Genomic DNA, 17,184 nt, shown 5'->3' with positions numbered 1-17,184 from the left:
TGTAATTTTGAGTACTTTCTGGATGCGCCTATCTGTGGAAAGTTTTTAAAAGCCTCTCGAAAAGTCGTATTTTGGTCGATTTCACTTCTCATAGCTCGAGCTTCTATTAGCGACAGGAGAAACAGAGACCGCGATTCGGGCTCTAAGAAACTTTTGGGCGCCCAAAGACCCTTCAAAAACACGCGCTTTGTAAAAGGTGGTTAATTTCGCCCCCAGGAAAAAAAATTCCGTCAAGCAGGAGTTGCGCGCATTTACAAGATCTTCCCGACGACACCTATTTGAAAACACTCTGACCAAAACTGTAGAAGATAGGAAAAAACTGAAAAATCACCACTTTAGTATATCACGCTCGGGGATGGCGCCCAGATGTCGCTGATCCAATATCAGCTAGCCCCATTCCTAAAGTTGTTCCTTACACGGCACCGGTAGGTACATGTGCATGCACACTCCTCGTCTTTCTGCAAGCGTTCTTCTACGGTTTTGCTGCCAATCAGTCGGACAAAGTGAGATTAAAAGCTATCTTTACACAAATAAATGAAACACAAACAACAGTAGAAAAGAGAAAAGCGAAATAAAAAAAGGGTATATGAAAATGATATTCTGGAGTGTAGCGGTAATGACGCTCAATTCTAGGAGTTTGGAAGAGGATCATAAATAGAAGAAAAGAATTGGGAGAAAATAAAGAACAGGATTCTGAATGAATACATATGGAATGGAAGAAACCAATTTCCGAAGAGAGACAATGTGCAGGGAAAAGCAAAATGACGTATACAAGGGATGAGAGATTGGGGGGATGAAACGAAAGAGGAAAGAATACAGATCAGATGAGTGGAAGTGGAGCGAAAGAAAATGATATTGGTAACGATATACAACAGAGGAAGGACTTAAAAATAAAATATATAATACCTATGGTAGATGAAACGGAAGAGAAGAAGCTAAAATTTGGGAGAATTGAAGCAAAATGGGTAAAAATGAAAGAGGAATACCAGACAGAAAATCAAGAAATAAAGAGTGCAACAAAGAGGGGGTGTTACTTGAATTGTCAGAAAAGAGAGGTTGGAGAATTATTTTAACCTGAAATATGGAGGGAGGGGAATTCACATACATTGGAGTAAGAGAAAGCTCGGTAATTGATTACACAATAGTAAATGAAAAAATGCTGGAGGAAATAGACGAAGGTATGAACAAGGATGGAATTGAGTCTAAAAGGGAAGATCACGAAACAAAGAGGGAGTTAGAGTTATGGACAAGTGACACAGTGGATCTGTACCTATAGAGGGAGACTAGAGGAACTAGAAGAAGGAATAGGACGGAGTACAGACGAGTGGAATTAATATAAACGAGAATACCAAAAAAGCAATAACGTGGAAATAAACACTGAAGAGGAGGGTGGGGGAGAAAATTTAAAAGAGTGGTGGGACAGGGAGTGTCCAGAAGAGAGAAATAGTTATAGGAAAATAATGAAAAAGGAGGGTGCATAGAGGTGAGAAAACAGGATAAAAAGTGCAATAGAAAATGCAAATCCAAAAAGGCGGAGAAACAAGCAAAGAAAAGGAACAGAGGAAAAAAGGAAAATAGAACAAGTGAGAGATAAATACAATTTGAGGAATTGCAACAACATTTTATCAAATAACTACAAGGGAAGCAGGAGAATAAAGAGGCTATGGAAGAGGTAGGAGGAGCGGAAGGAGATGAGAGCAGCAACCAAAAGGAGGACCGAAGAAAGAAAAAGCAGCAGGGGGAGACGAGATAGGAAATGAGGCTTGGAATTTCTCCACTGATGGATCAAGCTAAGCATATTAATCTAGTAAACAAGGTATGGAAACGAGTGACCTACCCGAAAACCAGAAAGAAGGTATAATTGTGCCGATTTTCTAAAGATGCCACAAAAACTAAGTGCCGACCTGCTTAGCTCAGATGAGCTTACGTTAGAAGCTCTAACTTTGGCTACAAGGGTCCTGGGTTCGAATCCCAGGTAAGGCATGGCTGTTTGTGATTGTATAGTGGGTTGAGTGGGAAGAATAGCAAATTGCTAACACTCCGCCCACTATAAAATAAAGGCAATAAAAAAAATTCTAGGGGAATCACGATAATTACGACGGCGCATGGAACCTACGTAATGGTACTGAATGAACGATTAGAAAAAGGAATGGAAAAGGATACTGGAGAAAACACAAATGGGCTTGAGGAAAGAGAGGAGAACGATCAACAGTATACATATCGTATTACACAGATTGAATGAATTGGAAAAAAAGGGCGGAAATGTGTTTGCGTTTTTGCTTGACCTAAAGGCAGTGTTTGACAGGGTACAAAGGGACAAATTATGGAAGATGCACGTAAAATTGACAAGAAGTTAAACAACAAAATCAAGGAACTACCTATACGGAGAGAAAAGGTTGAGGGTAAGATTTAGAAGGGAAGGAGTCCGATGTTTTGGACATGTAAAGGACTCAGACATCAGAGATGCCCACTTAACCCAACCTTACTTTCGCTGCATAAGAGACATGGAAAAAGTATTAAGACAGGGCCAATGTGGAGGGATCGGCATCGGGGTGGGGAGAAAAAAGATATGGTCCCTGGACTACGCGGACGACGCAGTGTTAATGGCAACAGAGGAAATTATGGGAAAAGTGGAGAGGTATTGGGAAAGGAAAGGAATAGAGCTAGATGAAGAAAAGCCGAAGATAATGAGATTTGGGAAGGGGGATGGAAGAAAAAGGGAGATAGAATGGAAATAGAGAGAGGTACAAATATAAGAGGTTAGAGAAATTACATATTTAAGGTACCAAATGCAAAGAAATGATGGGACAAACGCAAATAAGCAAAATAAGGATAAAGGGGGTGGTGGCGCTGAGACAGGTGTGGTGAATAATAGGAGAGAGGGATTTGAAAATCAAGAACAAGAACAAGAAAACACCGGTTCAATGCAACGCTGATAGGTGTGCAGTGTGCTCATCTACTGAGTGGTGATATGGGAGTGGGAGAAAGGAATGAACTGGAAGGAATACAAAGAAGGTTTATAAATGGACATTGAGGCTAAACTGAAGAGCACCAAACTATTTATTATTATTAATTATTAGAGGAAGAAACAACATTGCAGAAGATAAGGATAACGTTAGGACGCAGGGCGGTAAGGTTCATGGAGAGGATTGAAAAAGAAAGCTTGACAACGAGGATGAACGCAAAAGGAATGTGGGAAGAACAGGGGGAAGAACAAAGAAGAAAATATTACGAAAGAAATCGATGGTTGAGGTCAAAAGGAGGAGAGAAGTACAAAAACTTATGTAAATGACAAAAAGAGGTGCACAAATACAACAACAGAGGGTGAAGATGAAAAATAATAAAATAATGACGGGATTTAGATGTGAAAATGAAGGGAGACGAACAAAAGTGTAGAATATGTGGAGAAGAAGAACACGAAAACATAGAACACATGTTATGGAATTGCTAGGAGTAGGAGGTGGAAAGGGCAGGGAAAAGCAGGAGTGGGGAAGTGCTGGAAGAGGTGTGGGGAAGATATCTTATATTGTAAAAAGTTTTGCCAGTTTGGTGTCTAATAAAGATTGATTGATTGATACGATTAAAAGCTAGGAACTTTTTTGAAAAAGAATTTTAAACCTTTCCCCATCTTTGGGGGTTATTTTGTAATTTTCTGCGCGAAAACACCGATGCGGGATCTCAGAGACTGGGTTAACACCGAAGCGAATCGTTAAGTGAATAAAGAAAAGGAACGATGAGAACCGTTAACACTAGAACTTGGTAAAATTCAATACAGGCTTTCCAAAAATTAAACCTTACAAAGAGAAAGTCCTACTATTTTCACACTTTTTGCAAATCTTGCTTTTTCATGATCCGTAACTTCGATACTTGTACAATTCTACCTGGGAGTTAGGCAACTCAACAGACTTTCTATATGCATCGATTTACATGCTGAGTGAAAGTAGATCAATTATTGACAAAAAATCAGGTCGCAATGTTATTAATTAATATTACCGTCACCGTGGGGGTGTAGCTCAAATGGTAGAGCGCTCGCTTAGCATGCGAGAGGTACCGGGATCGATGCCCGGCACCTCCAAAATTTTGGAAATTTTTTGACGTTGTCTTTTCATTATACATGTATAGCCAAGTGGGTTCAGGCAAGATAAGCCGTTATCAATGCTGCTATTTAACACTGTCCTGGAAAACAAATAAGTATTAGGTAGACTCAACTAAATAAGGAAGAGTTCCTGACTTATTTATGTAGTCCAGCTGATATAGCGTGGAGGTTACTAAGGCAAAATAAATGTGAAGGAGCATGAAATAAGTGGTTGAGGCAGAAATTCATTTCTTCTAATAAGTGTTAAAGAAAGGGAGTAGATTGCACTTGGTTTGAACATTATAAAAGGAAACTTTATAGCTGGAAATACCCTGGAGAAAGATAACTAAAGCAGATTGATTTCATCATTATTGAAGAGAGATGCAGAAATAGGTTAAAAGTGCGTGTGGATTACCAGGTGCAGATATTAATAGTGATACCATGTTCTTTTGTTGGTAGAGGTGTAAATAAAATTGAGAAGGATTAAAGGGGCAAAAAGAGCAAAGGAATGGGATCTGGTAAAATGAAGCGAGATGGATGAAGAATATATATAGAAAGGGCAAGGAGAATTGAAATGAAAATGGAGTTTGCATGTTATCAAACTACAGAAGAAAATCTGGCTAGAAGGAGGTGATAATTGAAAAGATGGAAGAAAGGAGGAAGCGGCAAAATACGGCAGAGGGAAAAAAAGGAATACGACTGAATATGAATTAAGAAGGCAAACGTGATCGATCGAATAGGAAGGCATGACACCGTGTACAACAAAGTAAGAAACATGGTGTGGGCTAAAAGAAACTCAAAGCAACATAGCTATTTAATTGGCCTCGAAAGCGAGGACGGAAAGGTGCTAACAGAGGATAACGAGGAGGATAAGCGAATGAGAAACCTGAACCTATAAATATAGAGGAAGAATCGGAAGTTTCAGAGGAAGATAAGGGTGGGAGTATTTTGATGTCAGAAATAAAGGCGGCTATAAGAGATATGGAGAATGGTAAGGCTACTGGGATAGACGGGATATTGGTAGAGTTCATAAAGTGTAATGAAATAAGGAATAAGAATAGCGAGGGATTTGTGTAATAAGATCTACGGGAGTAAAGCGTAACTCGAAGACTTTCTTAGAACCGTTATGATACTGCATCAGAAAAAGAAGGGAATAAAGAAATGCGAGAAGCACAGAACGAACCACGACGATTGGTCGAGTGAAAAGAAGATAAGGATTGGAATGGCCAAGACAGCGTATATGAGAAAGCGAGTGGTGCTTAAGATGGATTTAGAATTGAGAAAAAGGCTGGTGGAACGTGAGGTATGGACATTAACTTAAAGGGAACTAGAAAGACCGAAAGAATGTGAACTTGGAGGAGGTTGTTAAAAGTAAAATGGAGCGGTAATAGAGCTAGTAGAGATGAGGAAGTACTGAGAAGGGGGAGGGAAGCGAGGAAGAGGAAAAAGGAGTGGATTGATGATTTGAAGAAGGGAAATAGAACCTTATTAACAAACAATGCGTTTACGTCGGATTTCGCATTCATAATTGGGGTGTAAGTCTTATGCTATGATTCGTTTGTTATACCACAGATTTCCATACCCTTCAATCTTTGTACACTGCCTGGCAGGGTAGGCAACTTACGTGACATATTCTTTTTATATCGAATATAAGTGAAAGTAGACCAATTTATTGAAATCCGATCAGATCGCGTTTTCATTAATTCAAGTCACCGTTACCTGGGGGTGTAGCTCAGATGGTAGAGCGCTCGCTTAGCATGCGAGAGGTACCGGGATCGATGCCCGGCACCTCCAAAATTTTGCAAATTATTAACAGCCATTTCCATTATTATTTCATTCTGCCTTTTTGCTTTTTGTGTGCAGTCAGCAGATTATAATTGGCAGCGATTTTCAAACAACACTAACTTAAATGACCAACGGCTGTGTCCATAAAGTGATAGCAGTGCGGAAAACAATAAAAAATACCATATTGCGCCAGTTTTTCAATACTAAGTCTAAACACCTGCACATGAGCGAGCATTGTACAAAACTCTGAATATATAAGTATAAGGTGCAAAATATCTGTTTTGGACATCAGTTCAAAACTACTTGGAGGTGCCGGGCATCGATCCCGGTACCTCTCGCATGCTAAGCGAGCGCTCTACCATCTGAGCGACACCCCCTCGTACGAAAATAACAATTTAGCAACACCTCGCCGTTAATGAATATACAAATTGGTCTACTTTCACTTGGGTTAAAAATAAACAGCTGGAAAAACATGTAGCATGTGTTACCTAACCAGACACATTGGATAGAATCATGAATCATGATTGCATTTGTTCATACCAAAGAGTAATTATGGATACTCTTTGTTCATACTAACATTTGGAAATTGTGCAATTCCTTGACGTGGTTGTGGGAGGTGATGCAACGATAAAGGGGTTGTGTAACATCAGGGGATGGCGACGTATGATAGGCCTGGGCGAGTGCCCAGACTAATAGCAGCCCCTCCGTGATTATTTCGTGCACCCCAATAATTATGAATGAATGATCGGATCATGATTACTAACTACGTGGCTAATAACCAATTACTTCAGCCATACCTTCCAAAGATCGACTAATCGGTTGTATCGTCTGGTTAGACCTTCTTCTAGGGGTAGTAGTACCAAACGAACGGGGGCTAAAGGAGATCACGAAAATAAAGGGTTTGTGCGAAGAGACGGCGGCAAATGTTAGGGGCACAGCGTATAAGATTGCCTCCAGCATGGTTGGAGGAAGAGTGGAGAGGTTGTACCTGATGTGTGAGTGGTAGTTTCTTTCATCTCTACCCATGTTCCATTAAAATCACCCCCCAAGATTAGTCCCTCCTCCTCCCTTTCATCCTTCTTATTTTCTATTATATTTGTTAAGTCCTTCATTTCTATTCTCTGTTGCGTATATAGTCATCACTCATATTTTCTTTCTCTACACATTTACACGTTCACTCGTCTGACTCCCATCCACATTTCCTTGTCTCTTTTTATACTTTCTTTGGTTTGTCCCTTTAATTTGCCCTCTCTTCGTAAATAATTCCTCTGTTCATTACTTTATCCCAATTCAATTCTTCTAGCCATGATTCTATCATCTGCACCACATCATATCCTCTTACAAACTTCCAGAATTGAGCCTCTTCACCGACTACCTCCGCTACATTCCAAAATATCATTTTCGCGTTGCCCTCTTTATTTCGTTTTTCCTTTTCTTATGTGGTCAACTCTGTCTGTACCCATCACCCTCACTTGCCCTCTAGGTATCTTCTCTTTTGCTGTTAGTTTCTTCCTCCATACTCCGCCCTTTCCCCTCTCGTTCTTTTCCTCTCTGTTAAAATTTATCCTATTTCCGTGGTACTCCATCTGTATCCTTCATCATCTACTATTAGTTTCCCTTGCCTCTTTTCCTTTTCGTAACCTCTCCAATTTCCCTTTCTACCCTTCTTCCTTCATATCTCAACTCACCATATATGTATATCTCAGTCCCCTTTACTTTTCCTTTCCCCTCATAACCTCCCTCTTCTTTTCCCATGTTAGTTCTGCGATTACTATCTTATTTCTCCGTACTTCAAATGTTCTCGCCTCTTTTACATTCGCCTCTACTTGTAAGTTTTGTTTTAGTCATTCCTCCGCTCTATCTCTTTTCCCTTTTTCCATCCCTACTCCCCTTATCGTTATATTCTTCTTAATTTTTTCTCATTTTCTTCTTCTATAAGTTTTTTCCTATTGCTCTTCTTCCCTTCTCTTCATTTATTCCCTTAATCTTCCTAATTCCTCCATAATCTTATCTCTAATTTTATCCCTTTGCTCCTTAGTCTCATTAGTCCCTCTTCGTGTTTCCTTTTTTTTACTCCTTCCATCAATTTCTCCATGTTTTCCTCTTCTCCTCCTCTCAATTCGCCCCCTTCTCCCTACCCCTTTTTTCTGTTTCGTTCGTTCTCCGTTTCCACTTTCCTTGGCTCCTGTGACCTTATAACTTTCTTGTTCCTTCTAAACACACTTCATAAGATAAGCTATCTCTGGAAAACCTGGAGCACGCAAGGAGAAGGGCGGTTGCGATCTTCCTAATAAAGGTAAATACCCTCGTAAATACCTAGCGCTAAGGAGGCGGAAGTGTGAATGAAGTGGGTTCAGCGCCAGCGGCAGGACGCCTTGGTGACACCTCGCTGGGTCTTTATGTAGAACAAAAGGAAGCAAAATAAGAGGAATAGTGGTAGCAAGCCTCATCCGTCATTGATCTGGCGAGCTCCGATGCGTTCTTTTAGCATGGATAATTAAGCAGTGATCATTAAACCAGATGATGCGTCTTCAGTTACCTCTCAGTTTCAGGTCCCCGAGTGACAATAAAACCTCAAATAGCCTTATTAGAACAAACTGACTCAGCTACCTCTATATACCTAACTCTGTGCTGTCACATAATGTCTGAATTTAAAATCTGAAACAATTAAATGAAGTATGGGGAAGGTTTAGTGCTTTTATAATTTCCACTTAGTCAATTTCACCCCGTTTTGAGTCGTTATAAGATGGATAGCTACCAATTACCTAATTAGCACCTAATTATATTTTATTAATTAATTAATTGGTAGAGCGTTGGACATATATTAATTTATTAATTATATTTTCATTTTCTTGGTTTTTTGAGGTAGTGCTGTGAAGAGTTCATATGCACCTGGTAGAACATGTAATAATTTAAAAAAAAGGAGCATTTAACTCGGGAACAGGGCACTTAATTAGCACCTAATTATGCAATATGTTTGATTGTGTTCTGCTGACCTTGCTCTGCTAGATTAATGGACATGGTCTGTAAGATCAAGGTTGGTAAACAGCCGCGCCATCAAGGCTGCCTAAAATGGGCATATATTATACTTCAGCATAGGCAGCCATTAGGCTGAGTTGGCATGTCTGCCTCTGATGCGACAAATTATTTCACATCATCAGGGTTCGATTAGGAAGGTGGTCCCCCGTAATTTTGTCTTTCAACACTAAGAACCCGTTTAAAGGGCCTCTCGGAACTCGATCGCTTTCCAAAGGAGCGAAGGGTGTACTGAACAGAAAATCGCTGAAATGCATTTAGAATATCCCGACATGGTCCTGCAAAAGTGCACAGGCAGCTCTAATAAGGCATAAAAATCCTAGGAAAGGTCTGTAAAGCTAGGATCTAAAAGTCATGACATCACATGATTCAGTAACTTCCCAAGCAGTAGCTCTGGAAGGGACTAAACACCTCTGGAAAAGCATTATAGGGTCTAAAAGACCGTTAAGATAGATCCTTCCATTGCTCTTGGAGGCGTTTATAAAAGTTTACACAGCATTTTGACCTTTCCTTAGCTTCTAGTGTAGGCTGTTAAAAACCTATTTCAGAACACAACCAAAGGTTGGTACGACAGGATACCGGTATTGTCAAGTGGGGAACTGGTAATAAAGTTTTGAATTACTCCGGTGCATCTTTTTACCATTCCAACATGTTAATTGCGACAGTGGCGTAACATGGAGTTTGTAATATCCACAAGCAATCATTTTTATTATTTTTTTCAAGCGGAGCGTGGAATTTCTTATTTTTTAATGAGTTGTAATGGAATGAGCGTCGAAGATTTATGAGTATATCGCGCATTATTGTGGGTTTGAACGAAGTAACGGGGGCCCGTTCAGGGATTCAGAATATTTTTCCTATTTTCCTTTTAAATTTCAACTTTGCGGGGAAATTACAAGGCGTAGATCGTTGTCGACCAGGTAGATGTAATTCTGCAGTGTCAAAACCTTGGATACTGCGTACCATTGACGCATTGTATAAATCAACGAAACATTATATGGAAACTGCGATCCTGATTGGCACTCTCCTTCAGAATAATAATAATAATAATAAATGTCTTTAATAAGTACCTATAGGTTAAATTACATAGAAATGTGTACAAAGGGCGAGATTCAGTAATGGAATGCAACATACATACCATTTCTGCTCTTCCATCCAGTTGAATATGGCTAAGTACATGAATTGGATGGAGGAGGTGGTAGTAGCTGTAAAATGTGACGTGCAAACAGTTATGTTAAGGAGTTTTGTCATATTTGAACATACATTCCCCACCTTCACTGTACTTATTAGCATGCCTTATTTTTTTCGAATCGAAGTCATCATCGCGCCTCGCTACGTATACAATGTTCAAAATGTGGCGTACGCAGATCTTCGGTCATTAGATTGTGACGTAGACGCATAATTGCATACGTCGCGAGTGAGGTAATTCTTATTATCAATAAAATGATGAGACAATTAAATAAATAAATACTAAAAAATTCTTGATAGCAAAATCCGCAAATGTTATTCCTTTATTCTAAAAGTGTTGGCGCATAATAAATTGTAAACTTCGGAAAATGTCCTTCAACGTGTTTTGTATTTTAGAACACCAATTTGCAAGGGAATAAAGTGAACGAGTAGAAACTTTTATTATTAACACAAAAACCCTTTTTCCTTTCTTACCTATTGATATTCTATAATTAAATTGGGCCACCCTTGTAAACAATAAACACGCAATATACGGGCGTACAAATAAAGGTAGAGATGTTAATATTCATTATGAAGGCATTCCAAATATTTATACGTAATTTACATTAATTTCGCCTGGTATAACCCGAAGCGGAATACACTTTTGTGCGGAAACCGTAAAAGGAATTTTGAAACAACATACACAGCGCCTACGTATACTTACTCGTTCATTATTTATTAACCACGTGACGTGGGGCGGAGGACGTGCAGGACTCGTCGTGCAATTTGCCTCTAAAATTTCTCCGATCTCGTATGTATCCTTGTTGAATGTAATAATGGGATCGCTATCTTGAGGTTCTGTGTACAGAAGAGAAAAAAAGAGATTATTTGACGATCTCAAAAAAAGTAATTATCTTTTACGCGAGGCTTTCAAAGCGCTTTCGTTTATAGGCAGAATGATACGCAAGGGAAAATCTACGATCGACCTTATCGAGAATTGAAAAAGTGTTTTTCTTTCGGTAGCATGCACTTGACGTATTCTTAATAGTTGATCAAATACGGCCCGCTTCTCCTTAACAATATGTGATAGATTAGCGCCACGGACCGAGACGGTACAGTATTGACATTCTGGGAGGTAAATTTCCTATAAATATTTATTGGACTATGTTCCAATGGATACATTTACAAGTCTACATCGCCGTCTTAAATTGCTCCCACAGTGATGTAAATTTAAAAATTAATGGAAATTTGAACACGTTGTTACCTTTAGTCTATTAGATTTCATGTAAGTACCACTTTAAAGGTCATTCAAAGGGCCAAGGTTTGATTATAGGGCTCCTGAAGTTAAACTGATAACAGAAACTTTCAACTTATTTGACGTTAAGGTGTTATGGCTAAATGTAGTATCTGTAACACTTTTCAAGTCAAGCATCAAACATTAAAAAAAAGACAAGAAAAGACCTAGAAAATCTAGAAAAATTAAAAAATCTGCGATACACTGTATGTGGTAGCTTATCTCAATTAGCTGATCCAGAAGAACGAGAAGAACCGCAAGATCTAGAAAGTCTTCAGTGTACGATATAGGAGAACAGTGAGGACTAAAAAATATACATGATGTTTTCAGGGCCGGATCTACATATTTTGCGCCTATGAGCCCCTCAAAATCGCCGCCTCCTCCTCCCCCCCTCCCAAGCCAATTAAGAGCATTTTATACTCCAACCAAAATGTGTTTTTATAAACATTATACTCATTTTTAGCGCATTTCCACAAAATAAAAAATAAAATTCGCTATTGTGGCCACTTTGTCCGCCCGTCCGTTCGTTTTGAGACGCTACTAGTTCTTTATCTTAAGAACTATTGTCTACTTTTTTTGCTATTTGGTTCGTTATGGTGTCGAGGCTTGCACCAAGGAAGGAATTTTTTCTGTACCGCTTACAAAAAAAGTTATTGTAAAAAAACAAAAAACCGTTTTTTACATGTTCCATAATTTTACACTTTTGCCGTTTATTAACGACCCTAAAGATCGTTTAGATATCATTTTGTATTGCTGTCTGTCGCCTGTCTGGTGGTCTATCCGTCTGTTCCTTTGTCTGTCTGTCCATCTATCTGTTCGTGTGAACGAGAACTTTGTTTAGAAATGTCCGATCGTTTTGACATCTCCGTTAGTTATGAACTGAATTGCATGAAATTCAATATGGGAATAGCTTTAGCCATATAATACGCAATGCCAAAAGTTGAGTCGAATCGATTCAAAATTCACAGTGCCCTTTTCGCATCTCGACCATTTATAAACCGAATTGCAAACTTTTTTATTTATAAAAGCATTTGAATGAAATTTGACACATATGCACTTGGAATAAAGGAAAATCAAACGCCAGTTTCAAAATTTTATTTTGCGCATGCGCAGTGCTAACTTTTTGATCTATGGAAGCATTTAAATGAAATTTGATACATAGGCGCGTAACAAAGGAAAATCTAACGTTAGTTTCAAAATTTAGATTTTCTTATTTAGAAAAGCATTGAAATGAAATTCTTCTTATAAAATGAAATTGAAGTAGCACGTCAAAAATGGATTGCACATGTGCAACGCTATCTTTCATATTTGTGGCCGGATTTTTACGATTTTAACAGAAGTTGCATCTTACAAATGGGAAATGAATGCAAGTGGAAATGCGCTTTTTTTGTACGATTACGACCACTTTTTAACTTGCTTATTAATATTTCCTTATCATTACCAGTGGCGTAACTGGGTATTTTTCGAAGCGGTGCGGGATCAGGTTCGGCCTACCAGATTTTGGGGCCACATCAGTTACCATTAAGCTCTAATCATTAAAGCACTGTAGGTAATTACTGTAGGTACTGTACTGTACAGGGATAATTACATTTGTTTATTATACCACTCACCTCCTCCCAGACTCTAACCTCATAGATGTTAGTGTCAGAACCCTAAATTTTTACGTTGTGTCTTGTAGTATTTTAAGTTAAAATTGTAGAGGTCGTCGTCTTGCGGTTCTTTTATTTGAAGTAGAACACAGGTAAATTAAAGACTTCGTAATTGTTAATTAGGTTTCTTCCGTAACTCATATTTTTGGAAATAAATTCTTTTTCATTTGCAATCCACACAAACATTTTACAATAAATGCGTCATGGAAGAAACAATCTCCCTCGGTAATTAGAAAGCATGTGGGCGTTCCACAATAGCAAATGGCATTTTACCGATCTACCTACGAGCCACCGCATAAATGGCAGTACTCGGTACCGATTGGTCACGCAACCGCAGACTAGTATTAGGGTCGAAATGTCCTGTGGTCTGTCAGCCGCAGTAAACATTCCTAAACCAGTAAAATTTTCTTTGACACGTTTCAATTCACCTTTATGAAGTGATAAAATTAAAACATCGGTCAATTATAAGAGGAGGAATTAATTAATCATTAATAGAATTTACTAGCAGCATACGTAATTAGCAAACTTAATTCCAGTTACAAATAATTGACGAACGTATAGTTTCACAAAGGATAAATTTTAATTACTCATTTCGACAACGTTAAATTTTATTAAATCGGTATTCAGACCACGCCCGCAACGGTGGCAATTGCGCCCCCATTAATTAGACCAATAAGTTTTGTGACTTATAAACAAAAGCGATATGAAATTACGTATTCAATTCAATTATTCAATATAAATGAAGAGATAATTACTTTGTTCCTAAGATTACATTTTACATTCCACGTCTTTTTTACTAGCAAAGTTGCTCGTTTAAGTTGCACCTTTGTCAACGGTTACGCTTGACTACCTACTGAACGCTTTCTTTATCAGTTAAATATCCATTTTGTCCATTTATTACTTTCTGAAAGTATAATAGATCGAACTCAGGCGAAACATCGAAACTGCGTCAAATATATATCGCCCCTTTATGAGATTCATCCTAAAGGCTCACAAATTTGTTTTGCACCCTGTAGTCGACTTTAGAAAACTATTCGAATTTAACTGCTGTTTTTTTCTTTAATGACTGGTCTATACCCCGTACTGCTCACCCGGACGTGGTGTTCTAGAGCGCATTCGGGGCCATCGGTGCCTTAGCGTCTTCGGTTCGGTACCTATCTAGTTACGCCACTGATCATTGCATCAACAGGAGGTGATGGGGCTATATCTAATTTTACTTTAGGAATACATATACGTCATTACGTAATATTTATAAGTGATTTCCCAAAATAATAAAGGACATCAATTTCAAGTTTATTTTACAGTTGAAACAATGAAATTCACTATACAAACATGTAAATGTATCCACTGAATCGTGTTTCAGAGAATTTAAAGGTTAGGTACGTGACGTTCTTAATCCTCACAGGTACGATAATGAAATTAATTAATTAAATTTTTCAACAAAAAAATTTGCGGGAGAAGCTCTAAATTTTCCATTTTGCTTGTTGGCGGGCCCAGCACCCTCGTATTTGTAAACTAATGTCCCTATCACGAACCTACTTCCTCATTGGAAATATGGATCCCAAAAAAAATGTCATTGAACTTTGATGGCATTGAAAATAAAATGGCAGTGCAAAATGAAACATGATACAACAAAAATGACTGTACAGGAAAACTCGGCTGTGCGCGACCCGGCCCGGTACTAGTCGGCACCGGACTACTTGACTTCGGGACAACTCAGCTCCGGGACTGCTCGGCTCCGGGATTACTCGTGTCCGGGACTACTCGGCTTCGGGACAACTCGATTCCGGGACTACTCGACTCTGGGATTACTCGGCTCTGGTATTACTCGGCTGTAGGATAACTCGGCTCTGTGACTACTCGGCTCCGGGACTATTCGGCTCTAGTTCTACCAGGAACCGGTTGGCTCAGAAAAACCCTACGTTCGTATGGCTTGCACATACAAATTTCAACTTTACGAATTGTTTTATCACTAAGGAGGAATTCATATTTTGCATCTTCGTACCAATACATGGTATATACTGCGCAGATGCATACAGGGTGAGGCGAGGGGAATGGGCCTAACTGGGTGTAATTTATGCATCTATGCGCCTGGTGGTATTCTCAGATCAAAGTAGTCCCGGAGCCGACTTACCTTAGAGCCGAATAGCCCTGAAGCCGAGTTACGGCAGAGCCGAGTCGTCTGAGAGCCAAATAGTCCCAGAGTTGAATCGTCGAAGATCCGAGATAGTCCTGGAGCCGTGTAATCCCGGAGCCGAGTATTCCGGTGCCGAGTTGCGCAGAGCCGCGTCGTCCGTGTCCACAAAAATAGGGCCAACGAACTTTGGTGACCTTGAAAATGAAATATGACACCACAAAAATCGGATCTATGCACTTTGATGGCCTTGGAAATGAAATATGGCAATGACAACAAATGGCTTTATTGATGACCATTGATGACCTTGAAAGTGAAATAAGAGCAGAAGAAATAGGGGTGGCGAGCGACATTAAACGACGCAGGAACGGCCCTGTATTACTACTTTTTTGGGTCCACGGTCGTATTCCCTTTGAGTGTGAATAACTTGTGCTTTGTAAGATCGGAATTATTTTCCTTTAAATTTTTAGTGCATGTTTTGGCAAAAATACGCTTTTATATTCGTTATGTCTGGCTGGCTGGCTCTCCGGCTGAGATCTCAGTAATTACAATAGCTACAGACTTCAAATTTTCACTAAAAGCTTTCTACTATAGTGTAGATGTGCAGCCTCTAGTCTATTTTGAGTTAGATTACTTGTGAGATCGACCATTGAAGAAAATAATTTCGATATGGTTTTCGGAGGTGCTATAATTTTACCGTTAGATAGCGCTACCAGTATAACAACTTAATTATTAGCGCAATTTTGAAAAAAAGATACTATTATATTCGTTATGGCTGGATGGCTGTCCGGCTGAGATCTCAGCAATTACCATTGCTAGAGACTTTAAATTTTCACTAAAAGCTTTCTGTTATAGTGTAGATGTTGAAATTCGAGCGCTACTTAAAAATTTGTACAAAATAAGCGTACGATAGCGTTAACGTTTGCTACAAACGAGCGCTTCAAGGTCTGAGCTGAATCAAATTTCGCTTTTACAAATATTTAAACGACACTTAAAACAAAATAAAACGAAATTTTACCGAACGAAAATATAACGAAAAAACGACGTTTGTTCGATGATAGTTCTAAGCAGTAATTCCGCTTTCCGGCACGAAGATCTGAATTTTGTTGGACATTAAGGTCTTAGAAACTTTTTGTACTACACTCTATGAAGGTATAGTAATATTTTAGGGACAAACTTTTTACCTTTTGTGTTTTGTCGTTTGCAATCTTTACCCCATCGGCAGCTATAAAAAAAGAAGTGAAAGAACCGTTGAGGCTTGCTCGTAACGATAACCTTTGCGCATCGTAAATTGAGCAAACAAATCTTTAGTCACCACGGTGACGATTTTCTCTCCGCAGATATTTGTAACGGGAGCCCGCGAACGTATATTCTCTATTTTAACTTTGAAAGCATTACTTAAAATCTGTGTGGAAGCTCCCTGGTAGTTTGATGGATTGGAATAAATAATAATAAAGAAGTCCGCAATACGGACGAACGCGGAAATTAAAAAAAATTAAAATTCAAAACCTACTTAATACTGTGATAGAACCGAATTAGCCCGCTAAAATTCGATTTAAATATTCCCGAAACCGACCCTGGCGCGACGTAGAGGTCAAGATTGCCTTTGTTTCGTTTCCGTGGAACACGTGTTTTTTTTCTTCTCTGCTCTACATTGAAATGGGCCATAATTTACAATAAAAGTGTCAAATATTACGCTATGCGAGCTATGCGAGGAAACTTAATGATCCGTATCGACCCGTCTCGAGGCACGTTCGATATTAAGATTTGTTTTCGTCTAGGATTTGCCTAGAAAGGGGAAATTTAGGCAGAAGTATGTGTGCTTTTGTTGAGAGCAGAAGTAAATCTTTACGTTGCGAATAGTGAGTGCACCTTCGACAATTACAAAGGTGATGTACTCGTTTTATTTATCTCTATTACGTCTATTGCATCCCTCTAATAACGATATGGTCGTGTTCAATTATTTGCCAATTTAACTTTATCGTACAGCATTGATTATTTCCATTTATAACACATTCCAGATACAAATTGCAGTTTTAATTATACT

General features: G+C 38.9%; 1 protein-coding gene and 3 non-coding genes across 4 annotated transcripts in view; 2 read left to right on the top strand and 2 right to left on the bottom strand.

The window, feature by feature from the left end:
- LOC116179169 overlaps window positions 1–10,918 on the bottom strand; it is a gene marked incomplete at its 5' end in the record, with an annotated part of 34,088 nt that extends 23,170 nt beyond the window's left edge. Inside the window, 1 exon segment of the mRNA XM_031498883.1 lies at window positions 10,785–10,918. Within this exon segment, the coding sequence (XP_031354743.1) occupies window positions 10,785–10,918 (134 nt within the window).
- Trnaa-agc lies at window positions 4,003–4,075 on the top strand. The gene has a single exon. It is a non-coding gene; the product is annotated as a tRNA-Ala (tRNA).
- Window positions 5,797–5,869, top strand: Trnaa-agc. Its single transcript has one exon. It is a non-coding gene; the product is annotated as a tRNA-Ala (tRNA).
- Trnaa-agc lies at window positions 6,165–6,237 on the bottom strand. Its single transcript has one exon. It is a non-coding gene; the product is annotated as a tRNA-Ala (tRNA).
- Window positions 10,919–17,184: the final 6,266 nt, after the last annotated feature.

This window comes from Photinus pyralis, unplaced genomic scaffold (assembly GCF_008802855.1).
Source record: "Photinus pyralis isolate 1611_PpyrPB1 unplaced genomic scaffold, Ppyr1.3 Ppyr1.4_LG8, whole genome shotgun sequence".
NCBI lineage: Eukaryota > Metazoa > Arthropoda > Insecta > Coleoptera > Lampyridae > Photinus > Photinus pyralis.
Note: the sequence above shows the minus strand (reverse complement) of the source record. Positions and strands in the feature narration are given on the sequence as shown.